Raw genomic sequence first — 20,241 nt, forward strand, 5'->3', positions numbered from 1 at the left:
ATAATGTATGTAAAACCAGAGTGCTTAGTACGTAGAAAATCCTGAATAATCATTAGCCATCATTATTATGATTATTATTAGCGCTGTCCAAGATACACATCTGATGTATGATATTATATATATTTTCTATTTACCCAGCTTCACAGAATACTTAAATCTTTTCTTTAGCACTAGAAAAAACTAGGTCCTAATGGAAGCTATTACTTCATCCATTTTACAAACATAAGTGATCAATGAAGATAAACAAAAATTCGTATTTTAAGGATTTTCTTTTTTATGTCACAAAGATTATCAGTGATTTTACATGAAAGGGCATCTATACATGTTTATTAAACTATTTAACGTTTACACACAATACATAAATGTTTGGAAACCTCAAAGTTCTTTGATAATTGCAATATCATTTTCAAATAAAGCATGGTAGAACCTTAAATATTACATCATTTAGATTATTTTTTAGAGAGATACACCTCTAAGAGATCATGCCAACGTAACTGTCCTTTAACTAACTGGGTGCTAGTAGATGTTTCAGCATATGGTTGGTTCCTCTACTGCATGGGCACCCTCTGTGACAGCTTTGACACATTTAGCCATTGTCTGTGAGGCTCTGCTAATTGAATCTGAAAGATATCAAGAAAATGTGCGTTTTGATAATACAACTTCAAAAGAAGCACACAGTAAAACTTTCCTGTTGCACATATTCAGGAACAACAACAACAAAAAAGACTGGAAGAGTCTATGTAACTATACGTAAACATTGTAAAATCAATAAGTTCAGAAGATAAGCCCATTAATAGCTAAATGCTTTTAATAAGTACTCCTAGGAATGATTAAATAATTATATACAGCCATACAAAGGGCCAGTATGCAACCATTAAAAATATTATAGAAAAGTATTGAAGATAGGAAAAGAATGTGCAATATACCATTATTGAAAAAAGGTTACAGAACAGTATAATAAAATCCATGAAATCACTTTATGGGTGAATTTTATGTATGTGAATACTTCAATAAAGCTGTCCAAACCCTCTCTCCCACAGTAAATAAGTAATCTCATTTTTAGTTTAAATAAATTAATATATGTGTATATCCCTGGATGACTGGCCAAAATGTTAAACATAGTTATTTCTGGGTAGTGGGATCATAGTGATTTTTCCTTGCTCTTGTGGGCTTAGGTATGTATTCTACAATGAACGTAACTTTTATAATACAACTGAAAAAAACCTATTAAAAATAATCTTAGGGTTTCCCTGGTGGCGCAGTGGTTAAGAATCCGCCTGCCAATGCAGGGGACACGGGTTTGAGCCCTGGTCCGGGAAGATCCCACATGCCGCGGAACAACTAAGCCTGTGCGCCACAACTACTGAGCCTGTGCTCTAGAGCCCACGAGCTGCAAATACTGAGCCCGCGTGACACAACTGCTGAAGCCTGTGCGCCTAGAGTCCATGCTTTGCAACAAGAGAAGCCACCGCAATGAGAAGCCCGCACACCTCAAAGAAGAGTAGCCCCCGCTCGCCGCAACTAGAGGAAGCCTGCATGCAGCAACAAAGACCCAATACAGTCAAAAATAAATAAATAAATAAATTAAAAAAAAAAAAATCTTAGATACAAACTGCACCAAGAACTTGAAAAATATACTCCTATCTGCTTTTAGACAGAAAATTATTTTAAATTGTCTATCAACTACCTCATAACCTAGATGTTATATCAAGTGTTGTAAAATCTGTAGTAAACAAGTTTGTTAGTCTGCATTCCTTAAGCACATTCTTAACAATTTACATCAGAAGCACCATTTAGCATGTTTCACATTTTAGTGTTTTGATTCTTCTACTGTAATTCTCAGAAAAACCTTCACAGATGTTTGTCACTTAGAAAATTCTCCCTAAATTGCTACACAGTAATTCTTCATACAGTAGTAAAATTTTATATTTAAAATCTGTTAATTCTTGGATTTTCAAACTCTACTTACATTTCAGAAAGAAAAGAAATTAGAGTAAAATCAGAAAATATAAAGTTACATTAGTTCTGATATTTGAAAAATCTTCTGAGATTAAAAACATCAAATACTACCACTAGCACGTTGGAATCATAAAGCTAAATTAGGTGATTTTACTCCTTTCTACCGTTCATGTTGGGCAGTCATGCTGACAGCTGCGTACCTGTCATGTAGAAGTCTCTTATCGTTAGCTGAGGTGGAACAAGCGGATCAGCAAGAAGCTGCTGGTTCACTAGCTGCAAAAAGAGAGTTAAGAGATCAATAATAATAGTATTGAAAATCAGTACTGTTACACCAGAGGATACATTATAATGAAAACTGCGTATAGGCGTGTTTTTACCTTGGAAAGCTCATTTGCTTGCTGGAAATAATTAGCTCCTTCGACATCATCATATCGAACAAGATTAGGAGAGACTTCTTCCAATCTGTTCCTTACTTGATCCAGAGTATCATATGGAAGAGTCATACCTGCAATCTATAACATAACAGGTTCCAAAAATTGACATAAAGCATTAATACTTAAAAATTTCAAATAATACATCATTGCAACTATGGTAAAATAATGCAGTACTACTATGAAAAATATATTGGTGTCCATTTGTATGTATATTAAGCAGGTGGTTAAGTGGGGAATACTACTGTCAATAATTCTTCTAATTCATAAACAGCTGTCAATACATTAGTAATTTGTTTTTAGAAAATACACTGATTATGAAATAAAGAATTGCTTTGCTAAATTTGAATGCTTTGGCTAACCTGCTATTGCTCATATATAAAGTTGACAGACAACTGTATATTATTATTTTAAATCTCATGATGCTTCTTTTTATAGTCAAAAAGTTAAAAAGACAAGTCAAAAGTAAAAACACCTATTTCAAATCCCCATGGTTTTTTTTTTTTTTTTCGGCCACGCCACGTGGCCTGTGGGATCGTAGTTCCCCCACCAGGGATCAAACCCGCGCCCTCGGCAGTGAAAGTGTGGCGTCCTAACCACTGGACCGCCAGGGAATTCCCCAAATCCCCGTTTTCTGAACAAGTTTTTCCTACAGAGATTATTCAAATCATCTCTGCATTTCAGACGTGCATCTTCCTTGACTTCGAAAATCATTCTGACAAGCTAACATGTCAAACATTCCATTAGCAGCATCACTAAGGACAAATACCTCAGAAAGCGCTCTTATAATTTTCCAGTCTTCTCTTGCCAAGCCAGGAGGTGTCACTGCTACTTTAGTCTGCTGAGCTCGGCCCTCAGTATTGACATAAGTAGCAGACTTCTCTGTGTAAGCAGCGCCGGGGAGAATAACATCCGCTATAGGAGCTCCAACATCACCATGATGTCCTGCGAAAAGATGGAAAATGGCAAACCACATTTTAGCACAAAGCTGATTAGGTATTATACATGAACACAGGATATATCCTTTTAAAATTACATTTTTATAATTACAAGTGTTTCAAAAATTAAAACAATATAGTATTGAAGTATTTGGAATAAAAATTAAAGCCCACTTTGCCCACAGTTAAACTCCCTTCCCAAAGAAAACTATTGTGAAAGCATTTGGTATGTGTCTTCCCAGATTAATTTTTGCAAATACACAATTACGTATAACAGCATAAACACACATATTATGGGCAACTAGGTGTATCATTTCTCTTGATCATTACAAAGTGGAAACGCTCAGATGTATGTTAGTGAAATTTGGTAAAGTAAACTGAAATGGTGGAGGAACAAAAAGTGTCAGGAGTATGACATACAGGAGTACGATTAAGAGCATAAACAGAAGATTACAGAAAATAGTATGCTGAAAGACTATCACTCATTAAAAGTTTAACAGAAGTGTTGGGAAGAAAAAAGAAACTTTAGTTAATTGAAAGAAAGTTATAGAACAATATTTAAAGTTTGATCTCATTTATGTACATGTTTGCATATGCATAGAAGTACATATGAACTGTGCATATCTAAACCATCATCAGTGATTATCTCTGGATAGAACTAGGACAGGATTTTAGTTTATGCATTTTGGTTTAACTTTATTAAACTAAAGATAGGAAATATTACATAATGCTTTTTATGTGGCATGGCAATAAAAAGCCTAGTATAAGTGTATGGTGTTTGTGTTAAACGAAGTGAAAAGTTATATAATACCTTTCTCTATAAAATATCCAGGAATACTTGACTCCATTTATTCCAAAGAAGCTTGATTACATTTGCAATGAGTTAGAGTTCAAGAAAATGAGTCAAACACAAAAAACCAAAGGAGTGCTATTAAATATAATTCATTAAGTGTCTTATGACACAGGACTCGTGATTTTCTAACTTTTACACTGTTTATATATATAAAAAAGCTTCCCCTTGATTATATAATAACACTAAATATTCTTTGAAAAACTGAATTTAATGTTACATAATATTTTGTCATTTAAATTACTACTACTGGGGGCGTTTAGGTTTCTTCTAATTCTTTGTTATTAAAAAACATGAGGTGATAATTCTTGTTTTGTTTTTTGTTTTTGGCCACACGTCGCAGCACCTGGGATCTTAGTTCCCCGACCAGGGATCGAACCCACGCCCCCTGCAATGGAAGCGCAGAGTCTTAACCACTGGACCACCAGGGAAGTCCCTGAGGTGATAATTCTTAATAGCAATAGCAACTATGTAACTAATAAACCTATTTTTTTATAAACCTATTTTTTTAAATATAAAATCTAAAACATTTAAATATCTATAAAAATACATATTAACAAATATTTTTTTAAAATTGGTGTGTGTAGGGAAATTCTCAAATGGAAAATATTCAATCCACTAAATATATTGCCATACAGTTTCTAATATATACAATGTACTATTCTCTTCTGTTTCTAGTGCCATAGATGCTACTAACCTTGATAAATAATGAAACAATCCTTTGGCAAATCCTGTCGAGTAATACAACCTCCATCTGCTCCCAGGAGAAACAGCACTTTGGGAGGGTTCTTCCGAATTGCTTCCACCCCAGGTTTATAGCCAAGGTCCAAAGCAGCTACTTGGCTTGCAATCCTGTAAAACAATTACGAGCTTTTAGCATACTTGTTGTGTTTTCATTATAAAAATTTAAATGTGATTCTTGAAATGATACCTAGTCTCTTTTCTATTCAATGCTGTCAAAGATCTTCCCTCATCTTTTTTACCCATTTGAAATAGATGTCAAAACCAGAAGCAGCCGTCTTGTACTGTTTTAAGGATGGCAAAAAAGTAAATAAGATGCTTAGGACACTGTTTCTTCATGAAATAATACTTAATGGACTAATTCTGGAAACTTTATGCCAACTGCAATCGTCTTAAGTTGATTTTTATTCAATACAGTAAGACTTGATAAGTCAAGCACAGTCATTAGAGAAAAATTAGATGATTTTGAAAACCAAAAGGGAAAAATTTAAACACCACTCATAAAACTAATTCAGAGAAAACTATAATTAGTACACTGGTGTATGTCCTTATGGAATTTTTTCAATGAACATATATTACTATTACAAGCAGATAATAATCTTTTAAAGAAAGGTTTCAAAGAACTATACTTTGAGCATTTGGGAGTCTTCGGTCTAGTTTGCTATTGTTAATTTTCTTTAAAGAGATAGTAGCCACTTTGAGGACCTACTGTGAATAAAGCTAGTTGGGTTTTACCTATTTGGTAAGGGAGGAGAGCAGGTCAAACGAACTCCCACTAGATGCTGCTGCTCTGTCAAACTCTCTAATGGGACATCAAAAGAATAAAATACTTTGAAAAATTTAACAAAAGAAGTGCAAGATTTGTATAATGAAAATTACATAACAACTCCAAAGGAAATTAAAGACCATAACAAATGGAAAGACATCCTATGTTCATGGATTGGAAGACTTAATATTGTTAAGATGGCAATACTTCCCAAATTGATCTACAGATTTAATGCAATCCCTATCAAAAAATCACAGCTGAATCCCTTGCAAAAACTGACAAGTTGATCCTAAAATTCACATGGAATGCAAAGGACCAAAAATAACAAAATCTATCTTTTTTTTTTTTTTTGTCACTCTGCATGGCTGGCAGGATCCTAGTTCCCTGACCAGGGACTGAACCTGGGCCCACGTCAGTGAATGTGTGGAGTCCCAACCACTGGACTGCCAGGGAGTTCCCAATCAAATCTATCTTAAAAATGAACAAAGTTAGAGAACTCTCACTTCCCAAGTTCAATTTCAAAACTTAGCTCCCCCTGCCGCCCCACCTACACAATATTTTTTTTTAATGTCTCTCATTCTAAGCCTTGATGTCTCTCAAAGATCTGAGCAGAGACTCACACACTAACTTATGACAGAGCCCACCTCATCTTGGAAAACAAACTAAGTAACCTAAGTTTGCCTCTGCGAGAATGATCAGTAAACAAAAAAAAGATTAAAAGATTCTCCAAGAATTAGAAAATATGCTTTACTCTGAAATATACTATAAGAAATAAAGACAAGGGACTTCCCTGGTGGTCTAGTGGCCAAGACTCCGAGCTCCCAACGCAGTGGGCCTGGGTTCGATCCTTCGTCAGGGAACTAGATCCCACATGCCGCAACTAAGAGTTCGCATTGCTGCAACTAAAGATCCCGCATGCCGCAAGTAGAAGACCCCCCATGCTGCAACTAAAAGACCCTGCATGCCGCAACAAAGATACTGTGTGCTGCAACTAAGACCCAGCACAGCCAAAATAAATAAATATCCAAAAAAAAAAAGGAAAGAAAGAAAAGGTTTTAAAATATGTTTCATGTTCTCAACAAGCATTAAAAGGTATGTCCTAATAAACTACATTGAATTTTCATGAAAAGGAAAACTTAGGTAAGAATGAAATGAAATAAAAAAACAAGGTTAATCAATTAAAAATTACAATGATGTCAGTGCGCTCCATAATGAAAACTCACAAATGACAAAAGAAATTCTACCTAAACATCGAAAAAAAGTGAGAAAAATTATGAGAGAAAAGATAAGAGATAAAAGTCTGAAGGGCCAACCAACGCATAACAAATAGAAGCTTCTGCATGAGACCAAATAACAATGTAAAAGTAAACCAACTGGCTTTTTCTGAACTTAAAAGAAAAAACCATATCAAAAATTTCAATTTGAAAATGGAGAGTTCTATGATATTCCCAGGCAAAGGTAATGTCAAATGAATGTCACTCAGTTATATTCTAGTAGAAATTTTTAACATCAAAAATAAGGAATCCAAAGGGTGAGCAGGTGCACAAAAACACATACATATATAAAATCAGGTTATAATCAGAGAGAAAACTCAGATTAGATGAGATCTTCTCTAAAATGTGAAAGAAAGGTGAAAAAAATACTGAGTATTAAAGGAAACAACTTGTGATCTTTGTATCTAGCCAAGTGGTCATCTGTGAGAAGGCATCAGGAAGACATTGTTAGACACAGAAATTTTTCTTAAAAAGTTATTAAGGGCTTCCCTGGTGGCGCAGTGGTTGAGAATCTGCCTGCTAATGCAGGGGACACGGGTTCGAGCCCTGGTCTGGGAGGATCCCACATGCCACGGAGCAACTAGGCCCGTGAGCCACAACTACTGAGCCTGTGCGTCTGGAGCCTGTGCTCCGCAACAAGAGAGGCCGCGATAGTGAGAGGCCCGCGCACCGCGATGAAGAGTGGCCCCCGCTTGCCGCAACTAGAGAAAGCCCTCGCACAGAAACGAAGACCCAACACAGCCATAAATAAATAAATAAACCCAAAGTTTAAAAAAAAAAAAAAAAAAAAAAAAAGTTATTAAGTACCCATTCAGTAAAAACAAACAACAAAAAATATTAATAAAGACATGGATTCAAAAGTGAATTAAAAATAAGAAAATATCTAGTCTCTTTTCTATTCTAAAAATTCTAAAATGCTAAAAATTGTGGCTAGAAAGGATCTAGAGGTGGTCAATGCAAATAAACTATTTAAAAAATATAAAGTTTTTGGGACTTCCCTGGTGGCGCAGTGGTTAGGAGTCTGCCTGCCAATGCAGGGGACACGGGTTCAATCCCCAGTCCGGGAGGATCCCACATGCCTCAGAGCAGCTGAGACTGTACGCCACAACTACTGAGCCTGTGCTCTAGAGCCCACGAGCCACAACCACTCAGCCCGCATGCCGCAACTACTGAAGCCCGCGTGCCTAGAGCCCGTGCTCTGCAATAAGAGAAGCCACCGCAATGAGATGCCTGCGCACCTCAACAAAAGAGTAGCCCCCGCTCGCCACGACTAGAGAAAGCCCGGGCGCAGCAGCAAAGAACCAACACAGGCAAAAATTAAAAAAAAAAAAAGTTTTAGAAAATGTTTACGTGATAAACTACAATGCCAAATTAAACCAGTAAGTGGGGAAACAGAACACCGAAATTAATGTTTAAGAATGCATTTGAACACTTCTAAATTTAAAAAAGTTTGCCTAGCAAACTTAAGAGTGTTTAGCCTCAATCCTTAAACAAATTTGAAGATTTGAAAAATAATACTTAAGGTAGAAAGGATTATGGAAAATTGGAAATTCATTCACTAATGCAAAATGAATTACATGTTAAATAGAAGGAAAGGCTAAAAAAATTATATATATTCATATTATATAGCCATTAATGTTTATGTTTATAAAGAATTTCTAATCATGAGGAAATTGTTAATGAAAATCAATCAAAATCAGGACACAAAATTGCACACACAGTATGACTTCAACTATATAACTAAAATAATATTTATACACACACACAAAGAAACCCAGAACAAAGTGCACAAAAATTGCAACAGTAATTATCTACAGATTGTGAACTATGGATAATTTCCATTTTTGTATTCTTTCTTCTCTTTCCAACTTTTCTAAAATAAATCTGCACTATTAATACTGTCAGAGAAAAACCTCACTTTATTTGACTTCTCACGTTAGCTTACATTTTTTTAAAAAAATAAATTTATTTATTTATTTTTGGCTGCGTTGGGTCCCCGGTGCTGCGCGCAGGCTCCCTCCAGCTGCAGCGAGCAGGGGCCACTCCCCACTGTGGCGCGCAGGCCTCCCACTGCGGTGCTCCCCCTCTCCGCCCCCTGCCGCGGAGCATGGGCTCCAGGTGTGCAGGCTTCAGTAGTTGCGGCACGTGGGCCCAGCAGCCGTGGCTTGCGCGCTCCAGAGCACAGGCTCAGCAGTTGCGGAGCACAGGCTCAGCTGCTCCACGGCACGTGGGATCTTCCCGGGCCAGGGCCCGAACCCCCGTCCCCTGCATTGGCAGGCAGACTCTCAACCACTGCGCCACCAGGGAAGCCCAGCTTACATTTTTATCACTTAAAAGTCAGAGGACTTATTGCAATTTTTGAACCACAGTATATTAATATGATACATATTTTTAAGATTTTCTTAGCACTTAATGCAATTTGGATATTTTTAATATTATTTATTATCTTGGCTTCTTCTCACACAAAATAAAGGTTTCTATTTCACATCTGCTACTGAGATAATGTCGCTAAATATTAAGTTGTTTGTAAATCTAAATGTGACAGTGTACACAAAATATACACAAAATTACAGATTATAAAACAACTGCTCAACTTACCTATGAAGGATATTCATAACTTTCCAATCACCAGTAACACCACTACTCATCCGAATCTTTTGAGCAATGTTGGAAACAGCTGCAAGAATTGCTGCCCCATCATTTCTTTGGAGCGCAGAACTGCCTAAAACCACCATTGGTTTTTTAGCTTCCTTTAGGACCTTTTAGAAAAAAGAACTTTCATTTAAAAAAACATTAGAAGTGGGAAGGAAATCTAAAAAAGAGGGAATAAATGTATATGTATAACTGATTCACTTTGCTGTACAACAGAAACTAACATAACATTGTAAAGCAACTAAACTCCAATAAAAATTAATTAAAAAATAAAATAAACAAACATTAGAAGTAACTAAATCTAACCAAATTTGCATCTATAATATGCTGTCCCAAGTTTTAGTTCTAACGTGAATGTCTTAACTTGCTAGTCGACATATGGATATACATACAACCAGATTTACTCAAAAATCTCTTGCCAATGCTACTGTGAAATAGCTAAACTAGTATCAAATAAAACAGATTTTCAAAAAGGAAGCATTGGGAATGAAAACCCTAGCCAAACATCCTTTGGTCAGAATGACTATAGGTAGGTCCCAGAAAAAACTGAGGAATGTCCGTACAGAGGTTCAGGTGATACTTTGTAACAGGAGAGACCATGCTGAAGTACCATGTCTGCTATACTCCATCTGCTCTCTATGCCCCAGACAGGGAGGAGAAGGTAGGGAAAGCAATGATCACTAGATCGCAATGCAGAATACCTTAAAGTTAAGGGCTTTGCTTTAAACCACAGTAACTACCTGAATACCAAAAACTGAGAGGAAATGCATTGCAAGTGCAAAAGAAACTACACATACAGTGGAGGATGGAAAAATTAGAAGTAAAGCTGTAGACTATAACAGTTCACTCTCCTGCCCATCTTCTGTCATTCTTCAATAAATAGCTGGACCCAATCAATGAATCAGCATGAGAATTATGCCTAGATACTACAAAAGGGAGGACATTGACAAGAGGAATTTCCCAAGGAAATGTGAAGAGCTTTCAGTAGCCTCAAAAAAATAAGAAACAGTTTTCAATAGCCTCAAAGAAAATGAAAAACAAAACAATTCCTCACTTAAAAAAAGAGCTCAGAGAAGTTACATAATAGAGAGTATTATGGAAGATTTTCATCAGAGAATTCAAGAAAGAACTAGAAGAGAAACAAAGTAGAGATGAAAATCATTCCAGAAACAATAAAAAACAGAATTAAACACGACTGTAAATACCGGGGGAAGAAAGACAGTTTATATGAAATTATATAAAATAAACTGAAAAAGAACAAAAGAATAAAGAAAAAATGACAGAAAAGATAGAAGAGGAGATCCAATATCTGCATTGTTAAGAGTTCTTAACAAAAAGAACTAATTAATGGAAAATACATTTAAATATATTAGAGAAGAAAACTTTCCTGACGAACACTCATCACCTTCTGGGGCATGGGGATGCGAACTAGAGAGAAGAGAAGGATTCTTCTCAATACATTTTTAAAAAATATTTTTGATCACAGTAACAATAATGATGTTATTCAAAACCAACAAACAAAGAAGTTGGGTTTGGCTGCTTTGTCCCCTCACACTTGACTTTCTTCTTGCCTACACATGAAGCTGTCAGTAAAGCAACCATCTTGGAACCATGAGGAGAGGCTCACACACAAACACACGTGAGTGAGTAAATGCACTGAGGATAGCAAAGCAGGAAGGTAGGCTCCTGCCTTGATGACATCCTTGGACAACTGCACCATCTGTCAAACTGCTTACCTTCAGAACCACTGTTACGTGAGAAACAGAAACCTTTTACATTTTTTTAACAATCACCATCCCACACATCACATACACACACACACACACTACTCCTAAAATAAAGAGAATCTTGAATCTTCAGACTGAAAGGTGCATGTCCCATTAAAAAAAAAAATGGTAGAGAACCACCATCAGTAAGACATATTCTAGTGAAGTTACTAAATTTCAAAGATAAAATATCAAGCATGAAATATCAATAAAAAAGTATCTAGACAACAACAACAAAAAATAGGACAGGGTTGGAAGAGAATATGGCTGACACTGGGCTTCTTCTCCAGTTACAAAAGGCAGTATCTATAAAGTTCAGAGGGCAAAAAAAGTATAACCCTAGATCTTTATATCCTGCCAAGGCTCTCTTCAGGAATAAAATAAACATTCTCAAGTAAGAAAGAACTCAAGGAATGGTGCACCTACATCTCTTATTGAAAACAAAAACAAAAACAAGCAAACAAACAAAACCAAACCCCAAAGCTCTAAACTCCAGATGGCAATTAAATGAATGTAAATAAAGAACTTAGTAATGAAAAAGTCATGTAAAAAAAGCTGGTGAGGGACTTCCCTGGTGGTCCAGTGGTTAAGACCCCACACTTCCACTGTAAGGGGCACGGGTTCGATCCCTGGTCCGGGAAGTAAGATCCCGCATACCGCGTGGTGTGGACAAAAAAAATAAAAAATAAAAAAAATAAAAAACAAACAAAAACTGGTGAAATTTCTTTTAGGAATAATAACCCTTGCTGTAAAGAAAGATTTCACTGAAGTTTAAAGTTTAATTCTTTCAGTTTTACTTCATTTTTTAATGATAACTTCAAGTAAAATTAAACTCTGATAAATAAAAATGTACAGTATGATTTCATTTTTGTTTACCTATCCATCCATCTTGCTCTATATATGAATAGAGAAATGACTGTATGATGTTTCATCAATGCTTGTTTGGGGTAGTGGGATTTTGGATAATGTTTACTTTCTTATATATTATTTTCTATGTTGCTATATATATGTAGTTTTTAACAGCAATCACATATTATTCCAAAAATAATAAATTTTAAAAATAATACTTAAAAATCAACAAGAATAGATACATATAACTCAAGAGTACCTGGCTGAAAGGATGGCTGTCCGAAGCAATGTCTTGAAGAATTTTGGGAGAATCTCCCAGATGGTCGTAGCTGTAAGTGAGGTCAACAGGGCTGCCTATAAGGGCCACTTTTAAGTCATTATGAAGCCAGCTGAAAGAAAAACCACAGAGTTTTTAGAGCTAAATCACTAAGTTAGCAGTTACTGGTCTCTTCAATGCTATGTGCTACATCTATTTAAATTAGAAAATGTTAAAAGCACTAAAGCCCTCCTAGAACATTTAACTTTAACAGATATTATTGTGTACCTTTCAAAAATAAAGTGTTGTAAAAATACAGGCATACCTTGGAGATATTGTGGGTTCGGTCCCAGACCACAAAATAAAGCGAGTATCACACTAAAGCAAGTTACACAAATCTTTTGGTTTCCTGGTGCATATAAAAGTTATATTTACACTACACTGCAGTCTATTAAGTGTACAAAATCATTGTCAGAAAAACAATATACACACCTTAATTAAAAAATACTTTATTGCTAAAAACACGCTAAACATCGTATGAACCTTGAGTGAATGGAAATCTTTTTGCTGGTGGAGAATCTTGCCTCGTGCTGATGGCTGCTGACTTTGATCAGGGTGGTGGTTGCTGAAGGCTGGGCTGGCTGTGGCAGTCTCTTAGAATAAGGCAGTAATGGAATGTGCCGCATCGATGATCTCTTCCTTTCATGAACAATTTCTCTGTAGCGCTGTTTGATGGCATTTTACCCACGGTAGAAATTCTTTCACAATTGGGAGTCAATCCTCTCAAATCTCAAATTTATTACATAAATTTAAGTAATATTCTAAATCCACTGTTGTCATTTCAACAATTTCTTCACAGAATTCACCAGGAATAGACCTTATATCAAGAAACAACTTTTTTTGCTCGTCCATAAGAAGCAACTCTTCATCCATTAAAGTTTTATCATGAGATTGCAGCAATGCAGTCACATCCTCAGACTCTACTTCTAATTCTAGTTCTCTATTTCCACCACATCTGCAGTTACTTCCTCAGCTGAAGTCCTGAGCCCCTCAAAGTCATCCAGGAGGTTTGGAATCAACTTCTTCCAAACTCCCTTTTAACATTGATATCTTGACCTCTTCCCATGACTCAAGAATGTTCTTAATGGCATCTAGAATGGTGAATCCTTTCCAGGTTTTCAATTTACTTTCCATCAGCAGAATCACTAGCTATGGCAACTACAGCCTTATGAATGTATTTCTCAATAATAAGACCCAAAAATCTTACTCCTTGATCCATGAGCTGCAGAATGGACGTTGTGTTAGCAGGCACAAAACAACATTAATCTCATTGTATATCTCCATCAGAGCTTTTGGGTGATCAGGTGCAATTATCAATTAGCAGTAATATTTTGAAAGGAATCTTTTTTTCTGAGCAGTAGGTCTCAACAATGGGCTTAAAATATTCAGTAAACCATGTTGCAAACAGATGTGCTGTTATCCAGGCTTTGCTGTTCCATTTACTGAGTACAGGCAGAATAGATTTAGCAAAATTCTTAAGGGCCCTAGGATTTTTGGAACGGTAAGTTGAGCACCGGCTTCAACTTCAAGTCACCAGGTGCATTAGCCCCTAACAGAGTCTGTCCTTTGAAGCTCTGAAGCCAAGCACTGACTTTTCTTCTCTAGCTATGAAAGTCCTTCTCCAGCAATGGCATCTTTTTCCAATATAAGGCTGTTTCGTCTACACTGAAATATCTGTGGTTTAGTGTAGCCACCTTCATTAATTATCGTAGCTAGATCTCCTGGATAACTTGCTGCAGCTTCTACATCAGCACTTGCTGCTTCACCTTGCACTTTTATGTTATGGAGATAGCTTCTTTCCATAAATCTCATGAAACAACCTCTGCTAGCTTCAACTCTTCTTCTGCAGCTTCCTCACCTCTTTCAGCCTTCAGAATTGAAGAGAGTTAGGGCCTTGCTCTGGATTAGGCTTTGGCTTAAGGGAATGTCATGGCTGGTTTGATCTTCTATCCAGACCACTCAAACTTTATCCATTATCAGCAATAAGGCTATTTTGCTTTCTTATCATTCATGTGCTCATTGGAGTAGCACTTTTAATTTCCCTCAAGAACTTTTCCTTTGCATTCACAACTTGGCTAACTGGCACAAGAGGTCTATCTTTTGGCCTGTCTCGGCTTTCAACATGCCTTCTTCAGTAAGTTTAATCATTTCTAGCTTTTGATTTAAAGTAAAAGATGTGCAACTCTTTCTTTCACTTTGACACTTGGAAGCCATTGTAGGTTATTAAAACACACCAACATTTATTAAGTTCACCTTATTATATGGGTATGGTTTGTGGTGTCCCAAAACAATTACAATACTAACATCAAAGATCACTGATCACAGATCACCATGATAAAATGTAATAATAATGAAAAAGTTTGACATATTGTGAAAATTATCAAAATATGACACAGAGACACAAAGTGAGCAAATGCTGTTGGAAAATGGCACCAAAAGACTTACTTGAATGAGGGCTGCCATAAACTTTAAATTTGCAAAAAACACCATATCTGCAAGTACAGTACAGCAAAGTGCAACAAAATGAGGTAAGCCCGTACACACCAAGGAAATTCAATGAATTAATTTGCTGTGTTAGAATGCTAACTCTAAGCTAGCTATAAACAAAGACTTTAATTTTAGAATAAATGATCTGTAGTTTTTATTTTGTCATATTTACACAGCAGAGTCAGTTACCTCCTAATTATCCGTTAAGGCCATTTAAATAAATTTCATAAAAAACAAACTACATCATTCATATTTATTCTCTATGACAAGGAAGTATGGATCCAGCTCCTCCAAAAATAGTTATAAATGTGGTGACCATATACTCTGGTTTGTCAGAGACAGTGGTGGTTTTAACCTGTCATCCTGGAGTAATTAACAACTCCCCTTTCTACTCTCAACAGTGTCCCAGTTTAAACAATCAATTATATGGTCGATCTATTAAGTCTCTAAGATATAAAAAGATGGAGAGTCATTCTACAAAATAACTAGCCTGTACTCTTCAAAAAAAATGTCAAAAAAGGAGACTGAAGAGTCATGACACTAACTGCAATGTGTAACTCCAGACTGGATCCTGGGCAGGAAAAAAAAAAATTATAAAAGAAATTATGGAAGAATCAGTGAAATCTGAACACAAACTATAGATTAGATAATAATACTGTATCAATAGTAAAGTCTTGATTAAATAAAGAATCAAATTCTTAAATGGAGACTATCCCTTGTTCTCAGGAAATCCACACAGAAGTATTCAGTGTGGGATAAAAAGGGCATCATGTCTACAACCTACTTTCAGATGATTATATTCACACAAATATATACATGGAGAGAGAATAAAAAAATATATAAAACATGAACATTGACTAATCGGGTGAACATTACACAAAAATGGGTATACAAAGAACATTTCAAGTATCTTGAATTATTTCAAACTAAAAAGATAAAATAAAAAGATCAGCAGGGGGAGAAGCAGGGAACGGACCTGTTAGAAATTGCCCTCCAATTATCTTTTGGAGCCTCACTCCCACTAACACTATTAGGAATCAGCTAAAATAGTCATTTTTTCATATATAAAACAAATTATCATATAAATGTTTTTAAAACCCTGAATATTATTACTAACCTCTTTCGAATTCTAGCATTAAATAGTGGTGCCTCAAAACGTGGATTTGTACCAACCAGGAGGACAACATCTGTCTCTTCCACACCGGCAATTGTAGTATTAAGAAGATAATTGGAACGTAGATCTGTGCTAGAAACACGAAATATAAAATGCAAGTTTTACTTTAAAACTAATACACACTGACAATCCATGAAATACTCTCCTGTCATCAAACCCACGGCACTCCCAGACAAAAAAAATCTATGAAGCATTCTTCAATTACATCAAAGGTTCAGATACTTATTAATAACTGGATTCTCTAATAGCTCCTGCTTTGACTTTGGTCTATATGTGATAATAAGCTGGTAGGTATGTTGGAGTATCCAAGCTGTCACATAAAAGTCATTGATGCCATAGATGTGTTGGTTTAAACAAAACTTGTAACCAGAAAAAATAAAAAGAAAGAAAAAAAAAAGAAAGCCTAGATTCTAGCTTCAAACTTCTCACCCAGCTCCTGTGGTGGGGAAGACCTCTTCAGTGCATAGGGTGTCAGAGTCCACTCTATTAAGTAAATCTTTGAGTGCTACTAGGGCTTCAGCATCCACCAAGCCACCTGCAATTGCTGCCACATCGTTGCCTTGAAAACTCTGCAACTAAAAATGGATGAAAAGGCTATCACCAAGAAACCTTCATTCAGCAAAAGATCACAATGAAATGTTCAGAAAACAAAACAATAATGTCATTTTCAAGTACAAGAAAAGGAACAAACTTCTAACTAAAAAGTTCTGATTAATCTGAAAGTGAGAAGCAGAAGCGTATGTGGGGCCAAGGTTAATAACATCAGCCTGGAATAAAGATGTATGTATGTATGTATGCATGTACTTATTTATTTATGGCCGCGCTGTGTGGCACGTGGGATCTGATTCCCTGACCAGGGATCGAACCTGTGCTCCCTGCAGTGGAGGTGTGGAGTCTTAACCACTGGACAGCCAGGGAAGTTCCTGTTTGTTTGTTTGTTTTTTTTAAATTATTTATTTATTTATTTATTTATGGCTGTGTTGGGTCTTCGTTTCTGTGCGAGGGCTTTCTCCAGTTGCGGCAAGTGGGGGCCACTCTTCATTGCGGTGCGCGGGCCTCTCACTATCGCGGCCTCTCTTGTTACGGAGCACAGGCTCCAGACGCGCAGGCTCAGCAATTGTGGCTCATGGGCCTAGTTGCTCCGCGGCATGTGGGATCCTCCCAGACCAGGGCTCGAACCCGTGTCCCCTGCATTGGCAGGCAGATTCTCAACCACTGCGCCACCAGGGAAGCCCCCCTGTTTGTTTTTAAATTAGGAACAAAGGGTCTCAAAATGAGGTCTGGAAAATGAAGACTGTGGAATTATATCTAAATACAACTTCATCTGAAGGATCTGTCATTCCTTCAAGCCCTTTATGTATGTTGCTCTTCTCTGACCAGAAGGCCATTCCCCCTGTTTTTGCTCTGGCAAGCTTGTATTCATGCTTAGACTTTGCCTAAGGAGTCACCTTACCTATGTGACACGATACCTGGTTAGGCATCCCTCCAATGTGCTCTCTCATATATCATTTTCTGCACAACTACCCAAAGCAGCATATGATAATTGCCTAATTATGCATCTTTTCCTAAAAGACTGTGGGAGGTTAAGAACTATGTGCTAGTGGTCTTTATATCCCTACATCTAGCATGACATGTTGTATAATTCTCAATAAATGTTTTCTTTTTTTCTCAATAAATGTTTGTTAAATGGAAGATAATCTTGGCAAGATGAAAGAAGTGAAGAGAAACATATCCCCTCTTCATTAGAAAGATGTGCCTTGGAAATCACAAATATAGTTATTCTATACTTCAATTTTTTACCATTCCAGCTACACGCGAGAGTGCGTCCTCCCAGGTGGTGTATGTTAAAAGCCCCTTTTCATTTCTGACCATCGGCTCGGTAAGTCTTTGACGTTTTAGCCCATCATAGGCAAATCTAGATAACAGAAATTATACCATTTGTGGAATCTTGCTAAAAAGGCAACTATAATTTTCAAGTTTAAAATCTAAAAGAAATGTTATTAAAATACAGTACTGGTTAAAGGTCAAATAGAATAGTAAACACTTGGATAAAATAATTATTCCAGGTTTCTTTGGAGATGAACTAATAAATATTCTACAAACATCATCTAAAACTAAAATACCACCTAAAATGTTTGAGTTCTTATAATTTATTTTCAGCTACCTGAATAATCTTAAAATTACAATACACAAAAAATCTGGTAGCTGAAAAAGCCAAACCATTTATAAAACTTGAGTATCTTTAGATATTTCATCAAAATTATATTGTGCAAATCTAACTTATATTTAGCTTCTATTCTCCAATGAAACAGAGGTAAACTGAAATAGATTAAGTATCTTAATTTACTTCAACTTCTCTATCTGGGAGGAAAAAACATATTTCTCAATATGAAAGCCAGTTAATATGAAAGCCAGTGATATACCTAGGACTATTAAAGTCAGTTTTGTCCAATTCTCTATATAAACAGTCCAGATTTCAATAGTCTATATACATTAATTTGCAAATATAAAAGACTGTTCCTTAAAATCAAAATTATTATAAAATTTCCTTTAAATCAAGTCCAAAAGTTAAAGGAAACAATATAGCACATACCTGGTTTTATCAGAGATCCACTCTTCATTGATGTCCTCATGCATCCTTGGCAAAATCCTCATTACCTCTCCGGTTCTTGTGCTGACCACAATATTACTTCCAACTGCATCCATTACATCAATGGATTCTGTCTTTCTAAGAAAATAAACACATATATTTACTAGTTGATTTTGAAAATAAGGAAAAAGTTTCTGTTACCGGGTTTACCAAAAACAAAAAATTTTACAAATTTCCTTTCTGAATTTCTAAAACTAATGGAACTCAGAGGAACTGTGATTTAAAAAATAAAATAAATAAATAAATAAATAAATAAAAAATATACCCTCATATTTGAACAGACCATAATGCAAAAATGAAGCCTTTAAAACTGTTATCTAAAACAGAAACCAACTGGAACGGCTGCAAATAGCCAAATGTGGACAATTAGAGTACCAAAATGAATAATAAGAGGGGCAAGATTTTGGGGTATGGCTGATTAAGGAGCTTGACAAATCCTCCCCCCAAAAACAAAAATAAAGCTAGACAAAAACTGACAAAAGCAACCAATTCAGCTCTTTGGAGAGCTAACAAAAGCACACAATATCATGAGAAGCTTTCATGTGTGGGAAAAACTCCTGAACTTCAAGTAAGAACAGTGGAAATCAGTGGTGTTCTGGCTTGGGACTATTCTTATCCCCTTTCCTACCACCTTGAACTGGAGGTTCTGCCAAGATGGGGCAAGCTATGAAGACAGGAGCTTCTTTCTTTCCACAGACAAGGCTCACTCGTTTTGGAGAAATGGCAAAAGTTGTCTGTGGAAGTGGTATCTTGGAGGTCACTGAGCCAAGGAAAGTCAAGAGTACTAGCCTGAGGCTGTAGTCACAGTCAGGGCAAGCATTCCTACTGGAGGCTGCACATATGTGCAGCTGAGACCAGAGAGCGCCCAGGCTATTCGTACTCTCCTGGACAACACAGAGACCCAAAAGACCTGGTGTAAAGTACAAGCTGGGTAGACTTGAAAACAGCCTTAACTCTGAATATGCTCTTCTATCCACACACAGATCCAATGGCAGAGGATGAAAGCTTTATTGGCTCAAAGAATTTAAGCACAGTCATTATCTGACTACTAAGCTATGCAGACACAGGAACAACTCCTAAGAAGCCTTGCTTAAAAATAAAAACAAGAATATTAAAATATGTTCAAAGAAATAAGGAAAATCATGTTTAAAGATTAAAGGGAAGTATGAAACATTGAACCAACAAGGATTCCCAGTAAGGATACAGAAGTTACAAAAAAGAATGAAATAGAAATTCTGGAGTTGGAAAGTGTAACTGCAATAAAACAAATCACTATAGGGGTTGAACAGCAGATCTGAGATGACAAAAGAATGAATGAATGAACTTGACAGTAGATCAACAGAATTCATCCAATCTGAAGAATAAAGAAAAAAAAAGTTTTAAGAAAA

General features: G+C 36.2%; 1 protein-coding gene across 1 annotated transcript in view; it reads right to left on the reverse strand.

Annotated features, from left to right (window-relative positions):
- Window positions 1-256: 256 nt before the first annotated feature.
- Window positions 257-20,241, reverse strand: part of NDUFS1 (NADH:ubiquinone oxidoreductase core subunit S1) — a 30,245-nt gene continuing 10,260 nt past the window's right edge. The window contains exons 9-19 of the mRNA XM_061186763.1: window positions 18,797-18,931; window positions 18,004-18,118; window positions 16,633-16,778; window positions 16,147-16,275; window positions 12,486-12,615; window positions 9,558-9,718; window positions 4,876-5,030; window positions 3,160-3,335; window positions 2,337-2,471; window positions 2,160-2,232; window positions 257-620 (exon numbers count right to left, since the gene is read on the reverse strand). Of these exons, the coding sequence (XP_061042746.1) occupies window positions 529-620; window positions 2,160-2,232; window positions 2,337-2,471; window positions 3,160-3,335; window positions 4,876-5,030; window positions 9,558-9,718; window positions 12,486-12,615; window positions 16,147-16,275; window positions 16,633-16,778; window positions 18,004-18,118; window positions 18,797-18,931 (1,447 nt within the window). The 3' untranslated portion in view covers window positions 257-528. The remainder of the gene's footprint in view (window positions 621-2,159; window positions 2,233-2,336; window positions 2,472-3,159; window positions 3,336-4,875; window positions 5,031-9,557; window positions 9,719-12,485; window positions 12,616-16,146; window positions 16,276-16,632; window positions 16,779-18,003; window positions 18,119-18,796; window positions 18,932-20,241) is intronic.

Source organism: Eubalaena glacialis, chromosome 1, assembly GCF_028564815.1.
Source record: "Eubalaena glacialis isolate mEubGla1 chromosome 1, mEubGla1.1.hap2.+ XY, whole genome shotgun sequence".
In the NCBI taxonomy this organism is placed as follows: Eukaryota; Metazoa; Chordata; class Mammalia; order Artiodactyla; family Balaenidae; genus Eubalaena; species Eubalaena glacialis.